A 24,794-nucleotide genomic window follows, 5' to 3' on the forward strand; every position below is an offset into this window, starting at 1 on the left:
TAACCAAACTTAATAACCTGCTTGATTGTTTGTGTATATTTCTCTGTAGACAAATGCGTATGTGTCAAATCGTGTACTGTTTCTTTATAAGCTAGCATCGCCATCTACTGGCCTGGCATAAATAATACAGCAGATTTAGTTGTCTTTGCGAATCCTTGTAAACGCGAATCTTTGTGACAGCATTGTGGCTGTTTTTAAACCTCCGTCTCTTTTATTTCCTTCGGCAGTGCATTACCGAAACTGTATGAAGTTAGCAAATGTGTCAGATGTGCTCTCTGTGGTGATGCTTAGATTATAGGAAGCTCAACTTCTGCTGAACCCGGAAGATTCATTTACAGTCAGTGTCTCTCTCTCTCTCTCTCTCTCTCTCTCTCTCTCTCTCTCTCTCTCTCTCTCTCTCTCTCTCTATCTCTCTATCGCTCGCGCGTTCTCACACCACAGGCAGACAGACACATGGTTGCCTGTCTCTCAGGTCAGGTCAGACTGTCTGTACTGTGGTTTTGGTGGTGAAGCTGAAGTGTTTTGTCATTGTTTTAGGAAGTGAGTTTCAGACTTATTTCTCTCTGTGGTTTGACATCAGAACTTTGTGTTTCTACTGCTGCAAAACACACATCCTGTTTAAGACAAACACACACTAACTAAACTAAAACACAAACTCAACTCACAGACCTACTATCTTAATCTTTTCTTTATTTTAACTTGCATTTATTATCATCTTTCAGATCTATTCGACAGTATGCACGTAATGTAATATGTAAAGTTTTCTTCTGAGTTACATGGAAATGCTTATCAGGTTGATTTGCTCAGTTTGGGGTTTTTTTGTGTGTAAATGTAACACATGTCCTCATGTAAACCAGCTCTCATCATCAATGTTATGTTTGAACAGAGTCGCTGTAATGCTCGCTTTACTTTAACGTGAAGCTGCTTTTAAACAAAACAATGCATGTGTCTGTGTATTTATTTATACATAATTATTATACACACGCATATATGATGTAAAAAAAAATTATTCTGCAAACGATTAGTTGCGATTAATCGTTATGCAGCCCTACTGTAGAATAAAAGTACATTTGTCCATCACAGATAAAACACTCCCAGAATGCATTGTTACAGATTCAGGCATAAAAATGAATTTAATATAAACCTTTTAATGCCACTGTGTTAGTTTAAAATAAATGGTGTGGTCATGTGGGTTAGGGTTAGGTGTGATGTATGCGTACTTAAATTGTAAACACCTTTAATTTTTGTTTAAACTGTGAAATATGGGTACACATATCTTTTATTCTTCGTATTTTTTAATTTAAGTGCGATTTATTTGCTTTATTGCAACTAGGCTGCATACAATGTGTGCAATGTAGATAACAGTAACAGTTAGGGCTGTAACGATTAATTGTGCAAATGTGCGTTTTCTCAATTAATTAATTTTAATGAATTATGGTGATATCCCGGCACATCCCAAAGCCAGGGGGCGCTCTCGTGCAGAAACTCCCTTTGTGCCACAGAAGAAGTAGCATTACAAACGCTATTCCAGTAAATGTATATAGGAATATTTATATCGGTCTTTTTCAAATTGTTTCAGGTATGTTTATGATAATAAAGAATATTTTGAATGATTTTTATTTAACGACTCCGACTCATAATGATTTTAGATTGATAAGGACTTCCTACTGACCAAATGCCGTAGTACACGCACAAGCTTCAAAATCGATTCTGAATCGATTTCAGAGACATTTTAAATGGGACACGCGATTAATCGTGGCGGCCCTAGTAACAGTAGTGCAAAAACATGTTGTGTGTAGTGTGAAATTAAATTAAATTTCTCTCTCTCTGCCTGTCACTCTATCCAGAGAGACTTCACGCGTCGTGAGGAGTTGCGCCAGACGAATGTGGAGTGCTGGTTGGGTTTCATCACATTTTTGTGTGAAGTGTTTGGCACCATGAGGAGCAGCGCTGGAGAGCCATTCAGAGTCCTGGTGTGCCCAATCTACTCCTGCTTAAGAGAGGTACACAACACAACATCACACACCCTTCAGAGCGATGCTGGGCATAATGTACTTCTGTTTAAAGGGATTCATAGTTTGGTGATGCATAAAATGTTACGGCTGCCGTCAATGGGAATCACAACAGCAGATCTTTATAATCTGTAGTGTGATACTTACAAATTGTACGTATAGTTCTGTATGGACCACAAAACCAGTCATAAAGGTCAATTTTTTTATTGAGATTTAGGGATGCACCGATCCGATATTGGGTATCGGGGATGATCCCGGCTTTTGGGCTGTGTGTGTGCAATTTTAAATTGTTTAAGAAAGATACACTGCAGTAGCGTCGCATCGGCAGGTATTGGTATCGGCTGGTACAAAGAATCCTGGTATCGGAATCGTATCGAAAATGGAAAAAGTGGTACTGGTGCATCTTTAAGATTTATACATCATCTGAAATGAATAAATTAGATTTTCATTGATGTATGGTTTGTTAGGATAGGTTAATATTTAGCCCAGATACAACTTATCTGATTTGAATCTGAGTGTGTAAAAAATATTGAAAATAAATATTAAGAAAATCACCTTTAAAGTTGTCCAAGTGAAGTCCTTATAATCTGCATCAACTTTATGTATATATATATATATATATTTATAGTATATATATATATACACATAATATTTTATAAAAGTAAAATAGATAATTTTGACCCATACAATATATCGTTGGCTTGTTACAAATAAATGTATAAATATATGCGACTTATGACTGGTTTTGTATATATGGCTGCGTTGCCCCATCATGGCAATTGTCTTTCTCATATGAAGTGAGATTTATTTTAGTGATTCAGTTTCATGCAGATTTGTTTGCATTGTCATGCTTAGTTCAGCCTACAGTATGTGTTTTTTTTGTATTGTTATTATTTTAATTGTGTGTAAATCAAATTTAATGGATATTTTGATTGTTTGCGTTCCAGATAAATACTGCAGAGATTATCCAAATTAAATGATATAATCTGATATAATTGAGTACAATTATAATTATACAATAATTTACAAAAGTGATACAATAATTATTATAAAATTAAATTGGCCACTTAGAAAAATTCTGAATGTATTTTTTTCTCAGTAATGTATTGTCTGATTGATGAAGATTGAGCATTTTTTGCGCACGCAAATACATTATTTTGGATCATAGATATATACACTAGATGTCGCCTTGGGGTTCTGAGCATGCGTCAAAACCGCCGCCATCTTAGGACAGGGGTCTTGTCATAGGAAGTATATGGGTAAAGCTGCTATCTCTGCCTGTACTTCGAATTCATCGACGATGCCGGACTTTTGTGCTGCGTATGGATGTTAGCGATACTAGCACTATGCATACAGTTAGAAAAAGTAAATTTTCATAAAATCAAAAGTTTTATTTTTTCCTGTACTAAATGCTACATACATGTCTGACTGTTGAAACGAACCAAAAGAAAACCAAGAAAAACGCATTCATGACGATTTATGTTGATTTTATTTCTGTTGCACCATTGCCTACAATGACGCTGATGCGGGATTCCCATGTTTCAAGATGGCGGCTCTGTTTGACGCATTCAGTCCAAAGAACTGCTGTAGCCAAGGCGACATCTAGTGTACATATCTATGATTTTGGATGTAGACGTGCGGCAAGCACGCTCAATCAGAGAGCGTCACAGTCTCGACACGTAGTGCGACGCACTCTTTTTTCTGGCCCGGTGATGCCGCCGCAATTTGAAAATATTAGGGCTGTCAAAAGATTAATTGCAATTAATCGCATACTAAATAAAAGTTTTTGCATCATTTATGTGTGTGCACTGCTTGTAATTATTTTATACTGTATATAAAATACACACATGTTAATGTTTGTATTTAAGAAACATTTACATATTGATATATTTATATATATTTTTTTATTTATTTTATATTATACATATAAATAAAAAAATACCTAAATAATTTTGTTTTAATTCATACATGTATGTGTGTATTTATATATACTATACATAATATATACACACAGACACATATATTATGCAAACACACATGTTTATTTTGTATGTGATTAATCGCGATTAATCTTTTGACAGCCCTAGAAACTACTAACCCAAACTTTTCAGAATGCCGAGTTGGAAAGAAGGAGGAGAGTGGTGAGGTCACGTTTTCCGTGCTGTTTTAGACCTGAAATGTGAACCGGCCCTAAGGCGGCTAGAAAACTTGACTATAGTTGACTATCGTTTTGATATTTTAAGTAATGAGAGGTTTGAGAACTAACGCTGCACGTCAGGATATAATTCTGCATAAAACCTTAGGATGAATGAATAATAAAAGACAGAATTTGACTTTTCCCTCATTAAAAAAGTAAACCGGATAAACTGTCCTTTTCTGGAAAGAATCCATGCAGAGATGTCTGCTGCAAGACACAATCTGTCTAAAGTAAAGTTTGATTGTTCGCGGGGTTAACATCAAAGAGCTAAAAGCCGTCAGTGATGTGGGTGAGAGTTTGTTGTGTTTGTTTGCATTAATGAAGAACATCACAGCAACATCCCGTTCAGCGTGTCTGGACCTGAACGTCTGGAGGGTTTAACAAGCACTTTGTGTGTTTTTGACTGTGTTTACAGTGTGTTTTCGCTGTGATCTGTCTCAGTCAGGTGTGAAGTGTGTGTTTGTAGAGCGGTCGAGCAGGTTTGATAATTACAGGTGATCCCGGTGTATGTGGAGCTCTGAGGGTGTGGAGAAAAGAAAGGGAGGAAAGAGTTTGTGTGCATATTCTTCATTTAAACTGTAGGGTTGGAGACATCAGAAATATCCTATCAGAGTAATCAGACAATCCTTGAAAGTTTGTGAATCTGTGGAAAAATTCAAGGCCCTGTGAAGTTTTTGAAAATATACATACATAGATACAGATCATTGAAATCGCTTGAATCTATTTTATGCAAGAACATTTCTGGAAAAAATCCATATTATTCCCTGTGTAGTGTAGGATAATATCTTTTTAAGCACACGTGCTAAACTGTCCGCTTTAAATGCTTATATCTTCTGTATGTGAATGTTGATTCATACCAAAATGCTTTTTTGCATAGTTGTGTTTTAAACATGAAAACGTCTCGGTTACGTAAGTAACTGTTGTTCACTGATGAGGGAACGAGACGCTGCGTCTCCCTTGCCATACTTCCTGCGTCCATGTAACGCCATCTTTGGCAATATTTTAGATAGCGATATAATTCCTGACTCTCGCATCACCCTGTCTTTGTCGTTAAGCTTCACGATTGGTTAAATTTGATATACACATTTAGACGCACTTACCCCTGGAGGCGTCCCTAAAGTGTCACCGCAATGACGCCGCGCGAGTTCCCTCGAAAGGGAACTGTAACAATGTATCTTTAAAGGTAACACAATGTAACCTTGCTCTCACTTGAAATGTGTCACCAAATTTAGTCCTTGAATTTAAGGGTATTGGACCTGGAAAGTCCTTGAAAGGTCCTTGAATTTGAAGTTAACTAAGGTGTGGGAACCCTGAATGATGTAGAAACGCTGAGGTGTGTGGTGTTACAGGTGCATATTAATAGCAGAAATATTTTTTGTCAGCAATGCGGAGGGCATGAGTTTCAAATGAAATTTTTTTGCAGAGTGCATACCAAAATGTGATTTCACATATATACTTCATTTCAAATAGACACGGGTAACATGCATAATGTATTCTTCTGATATGTATGCATGTTATATTGTGAAGCTATGCATTATTTTATTTATACCGGTATACTTTCTTGTTTACATATGTCAACAAGTTTATTGTGTGTATGACTCTTTTATGAATAGGAAAAAGTCTGATTATATTTTTTTTAAAATAAGCTTTGTCATTTGAAACAGTACATACCAGGGTGTGTTAATTAAGTGATGGATTATCAGGCATTAAAACTAGAAACATTAAAGCTTACATAGCACACGCTTATCTCATGTTACGCTGCAAAAAAAGATTTTTAAGAAAAAAAAAATTATTTGTCATTTTGTCTTGTTTTCAGTAAAAATATCTAAAAATTCTTACATTAGGATGCTTTTTCTTTATTAGCAAAACGATCCAAGAAAATATGTCTAGTTTTTAGACCAAAAATATCAAATTTGTGATTTTGTGCATAAAACAAGCACAAAAAAAATCTGCCAATGGGGTAATCAAAATTTTCTAGAATTTTTCTTGAATTTAGTGTTAAGTGTGAAAAATGTTTTTGCTTACCCCATTGGCAGATTTTTTTGCTTGTTTTATGCACAACAAACTCACTTAAATTTGATATTTTTGGTCTAAAAACTAGACTTATTTTCTTGGATCGTTTTGCTAATAAAGAAAAAGCAGCTTAATTTAATAATTTGTAGATATTTTTACTGAAAACAAGACAAAAATACTAAGAATTTTTTTTCTTGAAAATCATTTTTTGCAGTATAGTACATATAGTAGTATTACATCCTTCATATCCCTGAAGAGTCTTTAGTTTTATCAGATTTATAAAAGACAGATTATCTTTACTGAATCTTTTCGAATAAACCCGAGGTTCTGGAGGCATACCACGGGCGGTGCGAGTCACGAGCAAGCAATACACAAAAACATAAACACATATCTCTGGATAACTTATGATTCACTACATGTTCGTGTCGTTTACATTATATGCACTTACACGCCGATTGCCAACAAAACGCAGACATTTGATGCAGTTTTACTTACCGCCTGTGACTCATGACCCGGTTGGGATCGCCCCATTTCAACAAAATCCAGCGTTGCACAAACACGCACAACTTCGCTGCTTCTCCGGAGAAACAGACGTTCTTAAATACCCGAATTTAAGACGACCCTGAACATAAGACGACCCAGCCCATTTTCCAGACTTATTTTCGGTAAAAAAAGAGATTTTGTGGAAAAAAAATGGTTTTCAACAGAAAATTATTTTATTTGAAAATTCTAGTGATAATTCATTACACCATTCATTAATATTTGGATTAATTTGTCACAAAATAAAGTGCACTGAATGAATGAATGAGCACAAAAATGCAATAGTTATGTAGGCCCATGTATGTATGTATGTAAATGTGTTATGTGAAGATGGAAAGAAAATAACCATCTCCTTTTAATCAAACACATCTAACCTATCATGTTGGCGGCGTCTACTGTTTGCCCCTGCTTTTTCCTTTTCTCCCGTGATTTTTTTCTATATCGCGAATATAAGTCGACCCCCCCATTTTTCAGCCTATTTTTACAACAAAAACCTTCCCTTATATTTGGGTTTATACGGTATATCCTTTGTTTCCATAATGCTGTGTTCTTTGGGAAGCTGAACAAGCTTAAATTTTGTCTCACAAACAACAACTATGGAAGGTGACGTTAATTTTGTGTCAGCTCTTGTTTGGTGTGTGAGTGCGCAATTCCAGTAAGACGCCCATATAAGGACTTCCACTGTACTTTCTGCACTGAAATTGCCTGTAAAAAAAGCAAGATTATGAGGTATGAATCTTTCATGTACAAAAAAAAAACTTTCCGAAATTTGTACGAACCCTGGCGAAGTGCATTTGGCACGGAAATACGCTGTCATATGTCCAGCTGATTTTTTGACACTTTGACTATGATAAGCATGAGAAATCCAACTCTTAAACATTGTTAATACGTTTTAACCCCCTCAAACTATTTTTTTAATATGACTTAATGATATTTTTATTGTGTGTGGTGATGTGTTTAGTTCATTTTAGGAGAAGGATATGAAAATGTTTTTAAAGCCCTTAACGATAAAGTTTGCACATTATTGTACAGTTGCATTATTTTATATAGTATTGCAGGAGTTATAAACTCTGTATGTTCTGGTTCTTGAGTTGAGTTTTATAAATATTTCTGACTTTGTCTTTGAGTTACTATGGTAATGGATTTGTGTAATGTGATCTCAGAAGCTTTGGTTCTCTAGGGATGTCATTATGGAGCATATATACATATAGCATACAAAGACCCCATCAGTAATTACTCCGGACCACCAGGACTACAATCCTCTAGACACCCATATACATTTACACTTCATCAAACACTACATACTGTGAATTCAGACCTGCTGTATCTAAGGAACGTTGCTTTGGAAATGTTGGTGTTTTAGCTAAATGTCAGTTTTAGCTGAAACTTGATAACAGAGCAGGCTTCTCACAGAAAGTTGTTTCTTGTATTTGTAATTTTTATAGAATTCATCGTACGACAATGTCTGGGTAACGCTTTACAATAAGGTTGTATTTGTTAAAGTCCCTCTAAACAGGAAATAACAATCGAGTTTACTTCCATATTGCAACGTATTTCCGAGTCAAAAGGAATGTCACGCAAGGAAACTAGTGGGTGTGCCTTGTGTTTTCCATTGTAAATGGATCAGACAGTAGGCATTTCATTTAGAAATAGAACTAGCAGCAGACTGATTTGTTGGGAGGGGGTGGGGTTACTGGATGCTCCCGCCCAAACCGTCTAGCTGACATCACCAGAAGAGGTAAATTTTCTGATTTTAATTAAAGTTTAGGAGGACATAAGACTAAAAAAAGTAATAATAATAATGACCCACACAGTTAAATGATTTATAATGAACACTGCAATATTCCGTTAAAAAATAAGAATTGTCAGTTTTAATTTCATGGGGACTTTAACATTAGTTAAAGGCTTACTCCACTTTCTTTAAAAAAATCCCAATAATTTACTCACCCCCATGTCTTCCAAGATGTTTATGTCTTTCTTTCTTTGTCCAGTCGAGAAGAAATTAAGTTTTTCGAGGAAAACACACCAGGATTTTTCTCCATATAGTGGACCTCAACAGTTTACAGTTTTAACGCAGCTTCAAAGATCTCCAAACGATCCCATCCGAGGCATAAGGGCCTAATATAGCAAAACGATCGCCAATTTTTGCCAAACATTAAAAAAAAATCTCGCTTTGCACTAGCCATGTGATGCACCACCGCGACCTTACCTATTATGTAATCAAGTCAAAAGATCACGTGTTACATATGTGAAAGCACACTTACAAACCATTTTAAACAATATACTGACATAAAGACTTTACTTAGTATCATTTCACATACAACAACGTCAAAACGGTCCTCTTTATCAAGTCAAGTCAATTTTATTTATATAGAGCTTTTAACTATTTAATTGTTTTAAAAAGCTTTACATTTATAAAAGCAGGAGAAAACACAGAAAATCTATGGACAACAAACGTTGCAAAGTACAGTGGCTAAGATTTAGAGATGGGACGGGATGAAAATTTCATATTATGATTATAGTGACCAAAATTATCGCGGTTATCAGTGTTATCATGATTTTGTTAAAATGAGATGGAAATGTTCAAAAAGAACTGATACACACACTGAAAACATATGAACATTTTTTTTTCCGAAAATCACAATTTAATATTTCATGTCCCTGAAATAATTTCTGTGGTAAAAAAAATCTGTCTAATAAGTTTACCGTGAATGAATACAATACATTTTCCCTTAAAGGGATAGTTCGGCCAAAAACGATATTAAACCCATGATTTACTCACCCCCAAGCTGTCCGAGTTGCATATGTCCATCGTTTTTCAGACAAACACATTTTCGGATATTTTAGAAAATATTTTAGTTCTTTCTGTTGATTAAATGTAATGTTACGGGGTCCAGCAATAGTCCACGACCTTCAAGTCCAAAAAAAGTGCGTCCATCCTTCACAAATTAAATCCAAACGGCTCCAGGATGATAAACAAAGGTCTTCTGAGGGTAATCCGTGCGGTGTTGTTGTAGAAATATCCATATTTAAAATGTTATTAACGTAATTAACTACCTTCCGGTAGCGCCGCCATCTTAGACTCAGGAGAGAGTATTAGCGTAGTGTATGCACTTTTCTTAGTGACGTATAACAAATTCAGAGGGCGGGGGGACAGAGCAGCAGCAGAGAAACTCTGTACGCTGCGTAAGCTCTCATCCTGAATGCGTATGATACTAAGATGGCGGCGCTACCGGAAGGTAGTTAATTACGTTAATAAAATTTTAAATATGGATATTTCTACCACAACACCGCACGGATTACCCTCAGAAGACCTTTGTTTATCATCCTGAAGCCGTTTGGATTTAATTTGTGAAGGTTGGACGCACTTTTTTTGGACTTGAAGGTCGTAGACTATTGGTGGACCCCGTAATATTACATTTAATCAACAGAAAGATCTAAAATATTTTCTAAAATATCCGAAAATGTGTTTGTCTGAAAAACGATGGACATATGCAACTCGGACAGCTTGGGGGTAAGTAAATCATGGGTTTAATATCGTTTTTGGCCGAACTATCCCTTTAAATGCCTTCTTCCGCAAAACAACTATGTGGCATGTGCGCGCCTGCATCAAACTGATTCTGGCTGGACAGGATTTACAGCGAGTTTTTTTAAATCACGGTAATCAAACACGATTGTAATGATAATTAAATTTTAAACGATAATACTAACCGTCAGGACATTTTATTGTGGTTAATCGTGAAACCGGTAATTCTCCCATCCCTACTAAGATTAAACTGTACTAGTGAGTGTAGTAATAATGTAACATATAAAAGTTAAGCCAATGTCAACTGAATCCCTAAGGGTTGAACACACTCCTAGGAGAAAAAAACCCTAATTTTATTAGAGGGAAAAGTCCTTTGGGGGAAAAAACCCTTGAGAAAAACCCAGACATAGCTGATTCTATAGAAGATATACTACATATTAAATACTATATTATACAATTTTATGGGAAGAAAACATTTGAAATGTGCTGGGGATTACGTTAAAGGAAGGCCTAGTGGTGTGATGAGCTTGAACTGGGTCTGTTAGTCTCAGTTTCCTGGGGTTCGAGGATGAGACAGGGAAAGAGAAACAAAATCCTATTAGCGTAGGGGCCGCTCGCATGTAATGCAAGTGTCATACACTATAATTGTTGAATACCTGCTCGGTTCTGGACAACTTAACTATTGCAGCATAAGTATATTTGCAACATATCTTTCTCCACACTTGTAAACACTGGAGCGGTAGTTTCGCATATCCGTCATGTGTGACCTTTTGATGTGATCACATAATACTTAAAGTCACGCTGACGCATCACACGGCTAGTGCTAGAAGAGAAGTTGTGGTTAAAAAGTACTTATTTTTTATTTGTTTAGTGAAAATGACAATCGTTCGCTTGGACAATAAGACCCTGGGATCGTTAAAGCTGCACTGAAACTGTAAACTGTTGATGAAAGTCCACTATGTGGAGAAAAATCCTGGAGTGTTTTCCTCAAAACACTTAATTTGTTCAAACCTGAACAAAGAAAGACATAAACATATTGAATCACATGGGAGTGAGTAAATTATCAGGATTTTTTTATGAAAGTGGACTAATCCTTTAAACTTAACTAACATGAATAATACTTCTGTAGCGTTTATTAATTTTAAGATTCCTCCACATATAAATGCAATTTTGTAGTCCAAACAGAGATGGCGATAGAGAGGCAAAAGTTACAGACTGCAGCTTTAACTATTGCTAATATTAAGATTTTTGAATACATTTTTAAAATAAAAAGTTGTTGCATAATGAAATCACATGAACAATTGAAGAGTTTTGTTGCAAAACGAGATAACCACGTTTTTTTAATTGTTCAGAAATCTCGTTTTTGGTTGTGCATTCCAATTAATTTCAATGCAACTGCAGTTGGTTTGTTTTGATTTAAACCTTCATAACTTAAAAAATACAGCTAAGTAGCACCATTAAACAAAATAATAACATGATAACATAATAATAAACATGTTTTAACAAAAATTTTAAAAAATGGATTTATCTCGTTTTGCAACGAAACTCTTCAATTGTACTGGCATTAACAAAGATTAAACCACGGGGCTGTTGAATGCTTTATTCTGATTGGCTGAGAAGAGAAATGTTTCATGGGTGTTGATTATTTTTCAATAACCGCACACCTAAACTTAAAAAATGTCTTAAAATTAGGCACCAGAGCAATATTTTTGGTAACCGTGCATGGTATAAGCGGAATAATTGACTCCGGTCATTTTGAATTATGTGAAAATAATGCACACCCAATGTATAACAGCACGACGCTAAGCATGGGTGTGCATTAATTCCTTATAATTCAACGGCCTGTCGTCAATTATTCCTTACTTAATAAATGCTGTAAAAATAAAAAGTTTATTGTTTATGTCAGCTAAAGTGTTTACTAGTGTTAAAAAATATATAACCCTACTGTAAGGTGTTACCAATGTCTGTTATCCAATTTTATTAGAGCTTATTACATAGAGGTGTCTTAAAGGTGCAGTACCAAAAATAGCCTGTTTAAATTTGAGGTTTGGTACAAGAAACTTGACTAACATTACACTGTAAGTGTACTTCAGTGGAAAGATAAGAGGTTATGAAGGTGATCAGTGTTTCTTCACATCTGCTCTGATGTTATGGTGGTGGTTAGCATTAGCTGTGTTTTAGCTTAGAAGTATTTTTAGGTTGTGAGTGTGTGTGTTGAATGAGATTTGTGGTTTGTGCCGGCGCTGTCAGTTGTGTGACAGTAAGCAGAGCCGCTCGTGTTCACTTTGATCAGCGCTGTGTTCGGCCCCTGCAGGCCCCTGACTTACAAAGAGCTTTCTGTCTCAGTACCCGACCGACTTTACCCGCCTAGCGTTCTGTTAGTTATCGCAGTCGATCTCTTCAGACACATATACAGACTAAAATCTGCCCCCTCCAATCTCGCCCCCGGCAGCAACTCGCACGCACGCAGTGTCAACCGAATCTTTATTCTTCTTAAAGGAACTGAAATCGTGTCTATACTGTATGTATGCTTCTGTGTCATCATTGAAATCTTCATTAGTAATGTTTTGGCATGAGAGCTCTGTGTGAATTCATGAATGAATCTTTACTGTGAGTCATCTGCGGGTGTCTGGAGCAGATCAGCGTCTCATCAAGATTTCACACGTTTTGGCCAAAGCAAAAAGTACATTCTTACATAATCATATTGTCAAGTGACACAATCGCGTCTTTTACAAGAATAGCCGGTTTAACATATGAAAAACCAGACCTCGCAAGACACACAAGGTCTGCTACACATGAATGTTTTATTTCAGCTGTATTGAAGATGAGAAAGTATGCTTATTGATCAAAGCATTACAGGTGCATTGTGGGAGAAATGTTAAATGACACAGAGGAGATGTGCATTACATTGATTATCTCGAAGAGAGAAATTCTGTGTATTAAAGTGATTTTGGCATTTTGTGGTCAATCTGAGCTCATTCTTGTCTGTCACAAGTTAATATTATTCTTGCTTTTGTCTGTCTGGTGGTTTTCTGAGTAAAATAGGAAATGAAAGAATGGTTTGTTTTATGGTATGTTGTGTGTATATTTAGGGTAGATTACCAGCAGTGACGTCACACAAAAAATGACTTTCTTACTTAGTATTTTTGTCTTGTTTTTAGTACAAATATTATGTATTTTCTTAATGAGCAAAATGACCTTAGGAAATAAGTCTAGTTTTTAGACAAAAATATACAATTTAAGTGAGTTTATGCTCGAAACAAGCAAAAAAAATATTTATATGAATTATGATTTTTTTCTTACCCCATTGATACATTTTTTTTTAGCTTGTTTTAAACACAAATTCACTTAAATTTTATGTTTTTGTCTAAAAATTAGACTTTTAGGTGATTTAGCTAGATAATGCAACTTAATTTAAGACTTTTTAAATATTTGTACTGAAAACAAGACAACAATACTAAGTAAAAAAGTATTTTTTGCAATGTTGATAGTGATTGGTCAATCATTGCATTGCATTATTTGCTGAAATATATCTGTATTATGGTCTTTTTTATATCTGTATTATATCTTTCTAAAGCTGTGCTAGATTAAAGGATTAGTTCACTTTCTTCAAAATCCTGATAATTTACTCACCCCCGTGTCATCCAAAATGTTGATGTCTTTCTTTGCTCAGTCGAGAAAGAAATTAAGTTTTTTTTTTTTTTTAGGAAAAAATTCCAGGATTTTATCATTTTAATAGAGTTTATTGGACGCGTTTACAGTTTAAAATTGCAGTTCAACGCAGCCTCAAAGGACTCTAAAGAATCCCAACCGAGGCATAAGGGTTTTATCTATCAAACAATTGTCATTTTTTGCAAGAAAAAGAAAAAATATGTACTTTTAAACTACAACTTCTCGTCTTGAAACAGCAGTGTGATCATGCGCCAGCGCGACCTCGTGTAATTGCCTAGGCATCCTGCAAAGGTCATGCATTACATATGTGAAATGCACATTTGTGGACCATTTTAAACAGTAAACTGACACAAAGACATTCATTGAACAACAACATCGAAACAGTCCTCTTTCTCCACACTTGTGCGGTAGTAGTAACACTGGAGCGGTAGTTTCGCATACGTCATGCGTGAACTTTCCACGTGCTTGCGTATTACGTAAGGTCGCGCTGGCGAGTCCCAAGGCTGGTGCAAGACAAGAAGTTGTGATTTAAAAGTGCATATTTTTATTTTTCATGCAGAAAATGAAAATCGTTTTTCTAGAAATACATCAACATTTTGGATGACATGATAATAAGTAAATTATTTGCAGTGATTACTCAAATGTGCTGATGAAAAATCTTCGCGTATAGTTTGCTTCTTGAACATTTTGAGATTACTTGCTTCATTTCCGCATGAAATTCTAGTCATTGAGACATTCACCCGGAAATTTGCGTCACGGGAGGGTCTTCTGCGACTACGCTCGCGTCCTGTATTTACGTCACAACTAGAGCAAGCTCCTGATTGGTTAACGCAGCATGTTTTTCCGCCAAAGTTAAATTTTTTTACCTCGCGCGTTTCCCGCGGCAACGCTCAATTCGCGACATTCACGTGCACTAGACGCGCGATTGAGGCAGAATCGCGTCTACCGCACAGTGATAAACGCCTCATTCGCGCCTCCAGACGCGTGTCAACGTGTTTTTACATTGACTTAACATTGAAATCACTTGCGCTTGACGCCTCAACCGCGGCTGGTGTGAATGCAGCTTTTCTACTAGTTGGTTAGAAGATGTTTAATATTTTGTGCAAACCTCTGTTGCAAACCTCCATTATCTTAATAAAAATCACTTTCACTTTGAAAATGATGCGCTGTCAAGTTAAAACCAGCTGTTCGTTTACATAAGAGTTCTCAAACTAAAACAAAGTCTGCACCGTTTATGAACAACTTCGTTCGTCGAAGTCGAAAACGGAGAAGTAGTCTAAATTAAAAGGATAAACGAGGCAAAAGTAATGCGTTTTAAAAGGTAAATACGTTCATGTAAACATGGCCTAAATGAAAGGCGTAAACATGGCAAAAGTAATGCGTTTTAATAGTTATTCACGTTAATGTAAACACGGCCTGAGTGACCTGGGTCACCAGTGGCAAACATGTAGCGTATATACTGTATCTGCGACTAGGGCTGTCACAATGATTAAATAATAGTCTCATCGTGATTGTTTGACCACATCGTGATGATTTCAGATCACCGCAATGATTGCACATCTCTCTGAAAACACAAGGGGGAGCTGCAGCGGCTGTATAAACGAGACAGTATCAGATTACTTTTAAAAATGTGTTATGTGTATAAATGGTTACTGCCAGATAAACCTTGCAAAAGATTTCATTTAAAAATCACAACAATCTGTAAAAAATATTTCATAAACAAATTTTTTTTATAAAAATTTCAAAGCAATAAATAGGCAATTAAACTTCATAATTTATTAAACAAATAATCGTCAGCCAAAATTCATAATCGTGACAGCTCTGTCTGCGACAAGCTCATATCGGCCAATAAAACCGCCAAACTATAAATCGGTCGGCCTCTAGTCATTAATTCCCTCTCTTAATTCCTTTATTAGGCAGTATAGGCTGTAGCGGGTATAAAAGTTAACAATTAATAAGTTTGTGTCACAGAATGTAAACAAAACTATTCGGCACCAGCAGAGAAACCCGAGATGACCTAATAAACCAAAAAGTTGCATTATTATTATTTACTTTTGAACAAAGTCTTATTTCATGCATATCTCTCTCTCTCTCTCTCTCTCTCTCTCTCTCTCTCTCTCTCTCTCTCTCTCTCTCTCTCTCTCGTAGCTTCTGGAGTCTCCTGAGGTTAAGGAGGACGCTGTACTTTGCTGCTCTATGGAGGTACGTTATAAAACTCATGTTGAACTGTACTCGGGTGCATCATTTAAGGAGTTTTGTTCTTACAGAATAGATGGGTCTCTTAATAAACAATTCTGAATAAATTAATTAAAATTCTGAATAGCAGACGCACACGTCTCCATCACATCTTCATTCAGTCAGTGGATGCAAACTACATGCAATAATTTGTCAGCAGGAGACAGACTGACACAATCCAAACTGTGTCTCATACTCAGACCAGCATCTGTCTCCCTCCTCCCTTTGTGTTTGACCTCTGACCTCTCCTCTAGCATGAGTCTGTCAGTCTCTTTGAACGTCTTATTTCCTCTCTGTGATTTCTGTCGCGTGTCTGCCTCATTGTGTTCGTATGGGTCATTTACAAAGAAACGTCTGTGTGCTACAAATGTAACAATTCTGCGCTACCATTCATTTCTCATTAATGTGTCTGCATTCTGTAATGCATCTGTATACATCCTACACGTTTCCCTTACAACTCTCTGTTGTTGTAGCTCCAGAGCGCCGGCCGGTTGTTGGAGGAGCAGCTTCCCGAAATGATGACCGAGCTGCTGGCCGCCGTGCGGGATAAGATGTTGTGTCCGTCCGAGTCCCAGCTGACGCGCTCTCTCCTGATGGAGGTTATCGAGCTTCACGCTCACCGCTGGAGTCCACTGGAGGCTCTGACCACCGCTTACTACAACAGAACCATCCAGAAACTCACGGCATGACGCAAACACAACCCAACAACTAACTTAACTTTCAGACAAACCACTAGAGGCCATAAACACGCAGAACAGACACACGTACACATACAGACGACACACACCGTCAAACACAGTACTGCAGCCCAACATGAATGAGAGGGGGGCATTATGGGATGGGGGTTGGCCGAATGGTCAAAGTTCAGAGGGTGAAATATGCAGATTGAAATGAATATGTATTTGTTTTCACTTCAGACCTGCATATTCATGAGTAAATCCAGACATGAGGACACAAAACCAGACAGTCATTACACACGACGCAGACAGACAGTCCGTCATGTTTGGGTGTGTGTGTGTTTTAGAGGAGCGTCTCATAAAAAACATGGTCACATTTTACACCGAAATCAAAATAAATATTTTCAATCTATATAGAGAAAATAAAACCTGTTTTAAAGACATTTTTTGCATTAGGATATGTATGACTATTAAGCATATTTTGCCACAAATTTGCATCTTTTTTATTGTGATTATTTACAATGGTACTGTTATTTAGCTGTATTTCTAGCAAATACTGTTTTACAATTATTATTTTTAACACTTAAGCTGTGTTTATACTCGCGCTTTGGTCCGCAACGCAAGCCTCCACGGATCGCACGTGCGTTTCACCAAACGGACGATGCGTTTATAGTTGACACGCTCGCTGTTGCACTATTTTTTTTAACCGCCAGGGGGCAACGCGAGCAATCAAGTCCAAAACAAACACAAAGAAGAGAAGTCGTCCTCCACTGGAACAATATATTGATATATAAATATGAGAACATGAATAAAACAACAATCTCTTAAATATGTCTTTATTTAATTCATGTTTTTACTAAACAAACAGTACAGACATCTTTAAAGTTTGTATTTTATTCCTCGTCCAGTGGTTCATTCAATACAAAAATAAGCCAAAGAGATACGTCACAGGCTTGCCTGCTCGGAAAAAATCTCCTCGAGTTCGGTCATTTTCGGATGCGGAGCCGCGCGCGCAGTTACAAAAAATGCCGTGCATACCTCCACGCGAAATTGGGTCTCGCGCACCCAACACGCCCGCCCACTCCGTGTTGACGTCATTTTTGCCGAGCGCACCAAGGTGCCCGTGCGGACGCGGCAAGTATAAACATAGCTTTAAATCAACGCAAGTTACAGAAAACATTATACTATGAATAAATGTTTTACAATTTCATTCATATTACAGTCATAATTATTTCTGCTTTAAACTGCAGCCATTTTTGGGGTGAAAAGGTGATTTACAACTTGAAATTAATATTACTCTGGCATTTCTTTTGTTCTTGTTTTAAAGAAGACACTTTAAAGTTTTTCACGGAAGTGTCTGGAGGTGAAAAATTAAATAAAAAATTGTAATAGCTGTTTACAATTATTCTATTAAATAATGCAGTAAAGTATATATTTATACATAAAATTATCACAGAAAATGAGGTTTGTCTCACACTTTTAGTGGTTTTACCAACAATGACCACTAGGTGTCAGCGGTTGCTGCATACTCCTGTCACAAATTCATTAATTACTGTCACTGCAGTATTATTACGGCTAAAATGTTTTGAAATATAAAAACTACATTCGTAGACCTTTCCAATGCTATAACGTTTTTTAGTGATAGATTCAAATTTACATGCAAAATATTGAAGTAATCTCACGTGTCCTGCTCACGGGACAGCGCCATTTAAGGCATTTAACAGTTGTTATCATTAGAAAATTATGGTTAAGAAAATCTAATGGAAAACAAAAAAAATATTTTCATTTTGGTGTAAAATGTGCCACATGTTCCTGAAGGGTTCCTAGAGATTCATCCTCACAATGATAAATTATTAAGCGAAGGGCAGTTGTGTCTGCAGACAGTTTGTAAGCCTGAGGGTTGAGCTCAGTCCGTCCATCCCACCCCCCTTCGGTCCCTCGGGTATCGGGAGCACGCCGTCTCCCCACGGGGGTGTCCAGCTGGGGTCACGTCAGCTCCAAAGAGCGAGACCTTCTTTTGTCATACACACGGCAGATGGCTGAAAGACTCTGAAAGGCTTGGACGCACACGGTGTGTGTTTGTGATGAGGACACATTGAACATAAAGTGCTCAGATTCTCTTCACGAACGTCAGTTGGATCTTACCGTTCTGGCCTCTCGTCCTTGTTTATAATGTGTTATATTATTATGCATTATTGTTAATATTATTACTCTTTTCTTTTATTGTGTTTTGTTTTTTTACGAAGAGCGTATAAATGTTTGTGTAATGAACCTCATTTATGAACAAAGCAGAATGCATTTCGTCCATGAAACCATTTTTGCAATTGCATACTGTTAATGAAAAAATGGTTTTACAGACGAATACTTAAAAAAAATTTCTGTGGGAATTGTTGATATGAACATACGTAGGAATTGAATTTTTACAGGCATGTCTTTTATGAATGAGGTTCAGTGTTTGTAGCCGTAGATCTGTTGCACAGGATTCATTTGTTTTGCACTGTTTTAAGACAATTGCTTTAAAAATCGAAAAAGAAAAAGTGGGTTGTAGAGGATTTCGAATGTTAAGCATTTTTTGCTCTAAATGAATTTTAGGTTTTAAATGGTTTTGGGGAGATACTAGTGGCCTTTAAACCCCTGCGAGTGTAATGATGAATCTTTGAGAGACCTGTGCAGCGAAGAGGATTTTGTTTTTTGCCCTGCGGCGTTCAGTTTCCTAAATAGAGAAATCTAAAAAATCAAGCATGAGTGAAAACTAAATATAAAGACCATGTGCAAGTCGTTCTGTTTGAAACTGTTTACTTTAACAAATTTGTTTGATGAAGATGGCGGTCAAATCTTTTAACAGTATATATATATAATATATATCTAATAAGTGTCAATTTCTCTGGCTTTGATGATGACTGTGTGCATTATGATATTGAATTAATACGAGCCAGTCATCTAGTTCTATATAAGCTATGTAATCTTGTAAACGGCATATGAATTTGAATATTAAACATAGGAAGTGTTTCGAATTCATTGGTGGACTCGTTTATGGAAGGAAACACAAGCAGAACCTCTTATGTGTTGTTGTGGGCTTTTGTGTTTTATTTGTCTTGTATCAAGAATTCAAATATGAAGATGAACACACGCTCATGAAAACATGAAAGGTCACATTACTAAATCAAGTCTCATTTTTGTATTGACAGTACACAGTTTTTATTGATTTATTGTTTTGATGGTTAGGCACATTCTTTATCTCATGACATTTTGATGTTTTAGCTTTAATGCTTGTTATTTTCATTAATTTTATTAGATTTTCAATGCTGTGATTTTGTTTCTAATTTAGCATTGGTAAAAAAATCACTTTTTATCATGAGAGTATTGGGTTTGTGTTTAATTGTCAATTCAAAATGTCATTATGGTACTGTAAGATTAACATGTAATAGTTTCATGTGAATGATTTTATGTGCACACACAGGTGATGTATTGAAGAACGGATGCATGTTTGTGAGCGTGTGTTTGTTTCTTGAGTTTATTTTAGTTTTTAATTGAATTGGCTCCTGACTTTAGCTCTCAGCACTGTCAGGGTGTTTATGTTGTTTGTGGCAGACTCTCTCGAACCCTTTGACTCTTTAAGCAGTGCGAGCCACCAGGATTGTTGAATGCAAATCATCTTCATTTGCATCTTTTAGATGTACAAAGCAGGTGTGAAAACAATGTCAGCTGACCGAACTGTAGATTTGGGCTTATTAAAAAAAGATGTCATCAGAACTTTTTATGCAAGTGAAAATAAATGAAGGGGTGTAAAATGGAGAGTTTGTCTTTTTTATGGTTCAACTGTCACATCTTTGATATTGTCTTTACTTAAACATTGAAGTAAACATCACTTCTTATTTTGTGTTTTGCACAAATACTTAACAAAGTCTTACTTATTTAACTTATAAGCATATAAAATTCATTCAACTAGAACATTTCAGTGAAATTAACTTAAAATTATGAGTACATGTTGTAAGGAATACCCACAATACTTGGCAATGGCCCGTCGTCAATTATTCCTTACATATATATTATAGGTATATATATATATATTATAGGTGTATATATATATATATATATATATATATATATATATATATATATATATATATATATATATATATATATATATATATATATATATATATATATATATATATATATATATATATATATATATATATATATATATATATATATATATATATATATATATATATATATATATATATATATATATATATATATATATATATATATATATATATATATATATATATATATATATATATATATATATATATATATATATATATATATATATATTATAGGTGTATATATATATATTATAGGTGTATATATATATATTATAGGTGTATATATATATATTATAGGTGTGTATATATATATATATTATAGGTGTGTATATATATATATATATTATAGGTGTGTGTATATATATATATATATATATATATATATATATATATATATATTATAGGTATATTTATGATATATATATATATATATATATATATATATATATTATAGGTATATTTATGATGTTGTTTTGTTGTAAATGATAATTTTGTGAAGTCACTGTTCAGGTGATCAGTGTTTATTTACATGAACCTTGTTCAGCACATTTTATTATAGTGGAGATGTTGAACAGAGCAATTGATATTACAAATTATTTTAAGTTAAATCAACTTAAAAGAAATTTTATTATAATACTTGCTGAAATATATTGGAATTACTAGAAATTTTAAGTAAAATGTACTTTTTAGGGTAATTCCAAGTAAATCCAACTTGTCCGGGTTTACAATCAAATGTTGGGGTTGCTTAATGTGAGTGCAATTTTATGTACACTGAAAAACACTACACTGTAAATAAAATTTTGCTGCCTTAAAATTTTTTGTTCAATCAACTCAGATTTGAAGCCATGTCAACAGAAATTAGTTATCACAACTTTTAAAATATAGTTGAGAAAAGTCAACTTAAATTTATCAGTTATAACAACTCACCTGTAGTTATAACAACTCATCTTTAGTCAAGATAAATAATAGTAAGTTGAAATCACTTGTAAATCCGAGTTGATTCAACAAAAAATTTTAAGGCAGCAAAGTATTTTTACAGTGTACTTTTAAAATGTACTTAATATATCTTTGTAACAACTTACCTACACTGTAAAAAAAATGCTGCATGAAGTTAAAACAATTTGGTTTTGCAAGTCAGTTTAACCTACTATTTTAAGTTAAGTTAACATAACTTATAAAAACAAGTTAAAATGGTCTAACGTAAATTTTTAAGTTAAAGTAACAACAATATATGGTGATTTGACAAAAATACTGCATTAAATTAAAATATTCATGCACAAAGGATTATGGGTATTCCTTAATTTTAAGTTAATTTTACTTGAATGTTTTAGTTTAATGGAACAGTTAAATAATACAAGAAAATATATAATATGACTTACTATTCCCACACAGTTCATTTTGTACATGAATTAATTGTGTATTTATTTATAATTTTACTTAGTAAATCTAGTTCTCAATGAATGTTAATACAGAAATTATGAGGGTTAATCTAATATATTTTACTAAACCAAAAAGTTATTTTTTTCAGTGTAAAGTTGGATATATTTGTTATTACAGTTGAAATTAAAATAACATTAATTTATACCACAGGGCTGTTAAATGCTTCATTCTCATTGATAAACATTTAAACAGTTTGCATTATTCTTCAGTTCCAGGTCTGTTGTCCAAATTACAGTTTCATATCAGTACACCATGCAAGTTTAATGAAAATAACAGATTGATTTAATTTTAACAAATAATGCATAAATATATGTGTGGTAGTGAAATACCTGATAATATAAAACATAATAAGTTATAAATAAATACTAAAGAAAAAATGATATATAAATATTGATAGGCCAATTGAAATGCTTAAGAAAATATTCCTACTCACAGAAAATTGTCAAATGTCTTATAATAAAACATCTGCATAATGTCTTATTGTGTGGTAACTGTGGTATAAGCAGAATAATGGACCGTTGAATTATTAGAAAATAATGCATTACGACATTGGCTGTGCATTATTTTCGAATAATTATTCCTTACTTGTAAATGCTGCTTCATCTCATCTGTCAACATTATAATAGACACTATAAAACATTTGTTTTCACGCGGACGAGGATGCTCTTAACAGAGCACAGAGTGTAATGTAAGTGATGAACTGTCCGCGTGCGTGCGTGCGTGTGTGTTTGTGTGTGTGTTTATGGGTTCATCTCCCGCCTCATTCGTCCACCCCCAAGGTTGTGTGATAAATTGGCCACGAGCGTGTTGCCGTTTGTTGCTTTTGTCTGTGAATGACAAAGAGAGTATTTGGCTCCAGACACACACACACACACAGCTGGGTTCTCCCTGCAGCTGCCACACAGATTTACACACACAAATCTGACAGCTGTGCAGGAGAAAGCAGCAACCTGCAGAGTGTTTGTGTGCATGCGTGTTTGTGTGTGTGTGTGTGTGTACACTGTCTTTTTGACTTTGTCTCATTCTATCATACCAGTGTGTTTTCATTGCCCTGGTATCACAGGCAAGGCTTAAACCAAGTCCCAGAGTAAAATGCATAGTCTTAACTGCAAACAGTTTGCCCTGACTTAAAGGTGCACTGTGTAATTTTTAGAAGGATCTCGACAGAAATGCAATATAGTATACAAAACTACATTATCGTGGGTGTATAAAGACCTTTTTATAATGAATTATGTTTTTATTTTTCTTAGAATGAGATGTTTTATCTACATGCACGAGGGTCCCCTTACGTAAAAGTCGCCATTTTGTGCCACCACGTTTATACAGAAGCCCTTAACGGACAAACATTTTTGTCTCCGTCGATGACATGTTTTTCCGGTGGCGGCTACTGTAGCTTCTTTATGCGTTTCAAAAGCGAGGGGTGAGCAATGGGCTGAGCCGTTGGTTGCAATTCGTAACCTCGCCACTAGATGTCGCTAAAATTTACACACTGCACCTTTAAAATATAGTATAATATCAATGTCATTGATGTATGCCAGTAATATTTGTGTAGGAAATATCATACGAGCGAAAAAAGCACAGGCAAAAAAAAACGTTTTCCTCTTGACTAATATCGAAATCATCCGTCAATTTTTTTGAAATCCCCATTTTAGATTTTTATTTCCTGACTGACGTTTTGTTGCTCACTGCGCTTGCACATTCATCACTACGCCACTATTTCTCGTACGCTACATTCTTCGCTTGTGAATGCGCAAGTTAATTTAGTGTAAAATTTAAAATATTGATACGTTTCTTACAAAATCGCATTGATTGACAGAAGGCCTTTACTAACCCCATGAAGCCGTGTGTTTTACTGCTGTGAAGGATGGACAAACTTTTTTTGGGCTTCAAATCCAAAGCACCATTTACTACCATTATAAAGCTGGGAACAGACAGGACATTTTTTAATAAAAAAATGTGTTCTGAAAAAATATAATCATATACATCGAGGATAGCTTGAGGTTGAGTAAATCATGGGGTAATTTCCATTTTTGAGTGAACTATCCCTTTAATTTAAGCCTTGTCTCTGATCCGGATCATTGCTATTTAAGAAATCTCTTATAAGAGTGGCCAGCCTAATAGAATAATTAATTGTTAATGAATTGTATTGGGTCAACTTAAAGTGATACTCCAGCCAAATATCACAATTATCCCATGATTTACTCATGAGATTCATCTTTCAGACAAACACATTTGGAGTTATTTTAGTAAATGTCCTTCCTTGTCCAAGCTTATAATGGAAGAAAACAGGGATCAGGGAACAACGTCTGACATAAAACCCCAAAAAAGTGCATCCACAAAGCTTCAATTGGTTAATAAAGGTCTTCT

The 24,794-nt window shown here is 35.1% G+C and overlaps 1 protein-coding gene across 2 annotated transcripts in view; it reads left to right on the forward strand.

Annotated features, from left to right (window-relative positions):
- The window catches only part of ctif (CBP80/20-dependent translation initiation factor), a 71,610-nt gene extending 50,943 nt beyond the window's left edge, over positions 1-20,667 (forward strand). For both annotated transcript variants that reach the window (XM_055179748.2, XM_055179749.2), the window contains 3 exons: positions 1,848-2,003; positions 16,109-16,162; positions 16,669-20,667. In XM_055179748.2, the coding sequence (XP_055035723.2) occupies positions 1,848-2,003; positions 16,109-16,162; positions 16,669-16,884 (426 nt within the window). In that variant the 3' untranslated portion in view covers positions 16,885-20,667. The remainder of the gene's footprint in view (positions 1-1,847; positions 2,004-16,108; positions 16,163-16,668) is intronic.
- Positions 20,668-24,794: the final 4,127 nt, after the last annotated feature.

The sequence above is a fragment of the Misgurnus anguillicaudatus genome, chromosome 9 (assembly GCF_027580225.2).
Source record: "Misgurnus anguillicaudatus chromosome 9, ASM2758022v2, whole genome shotgun sequence".
NCBI classification, from domain to species: domain Eukaryota; kingdom Metazoa; phylum Chordata; class Actinopteri; order Cypriniformes; family Cobitidae; genus Misgurnus; species Misgurnus anguillicaudatus.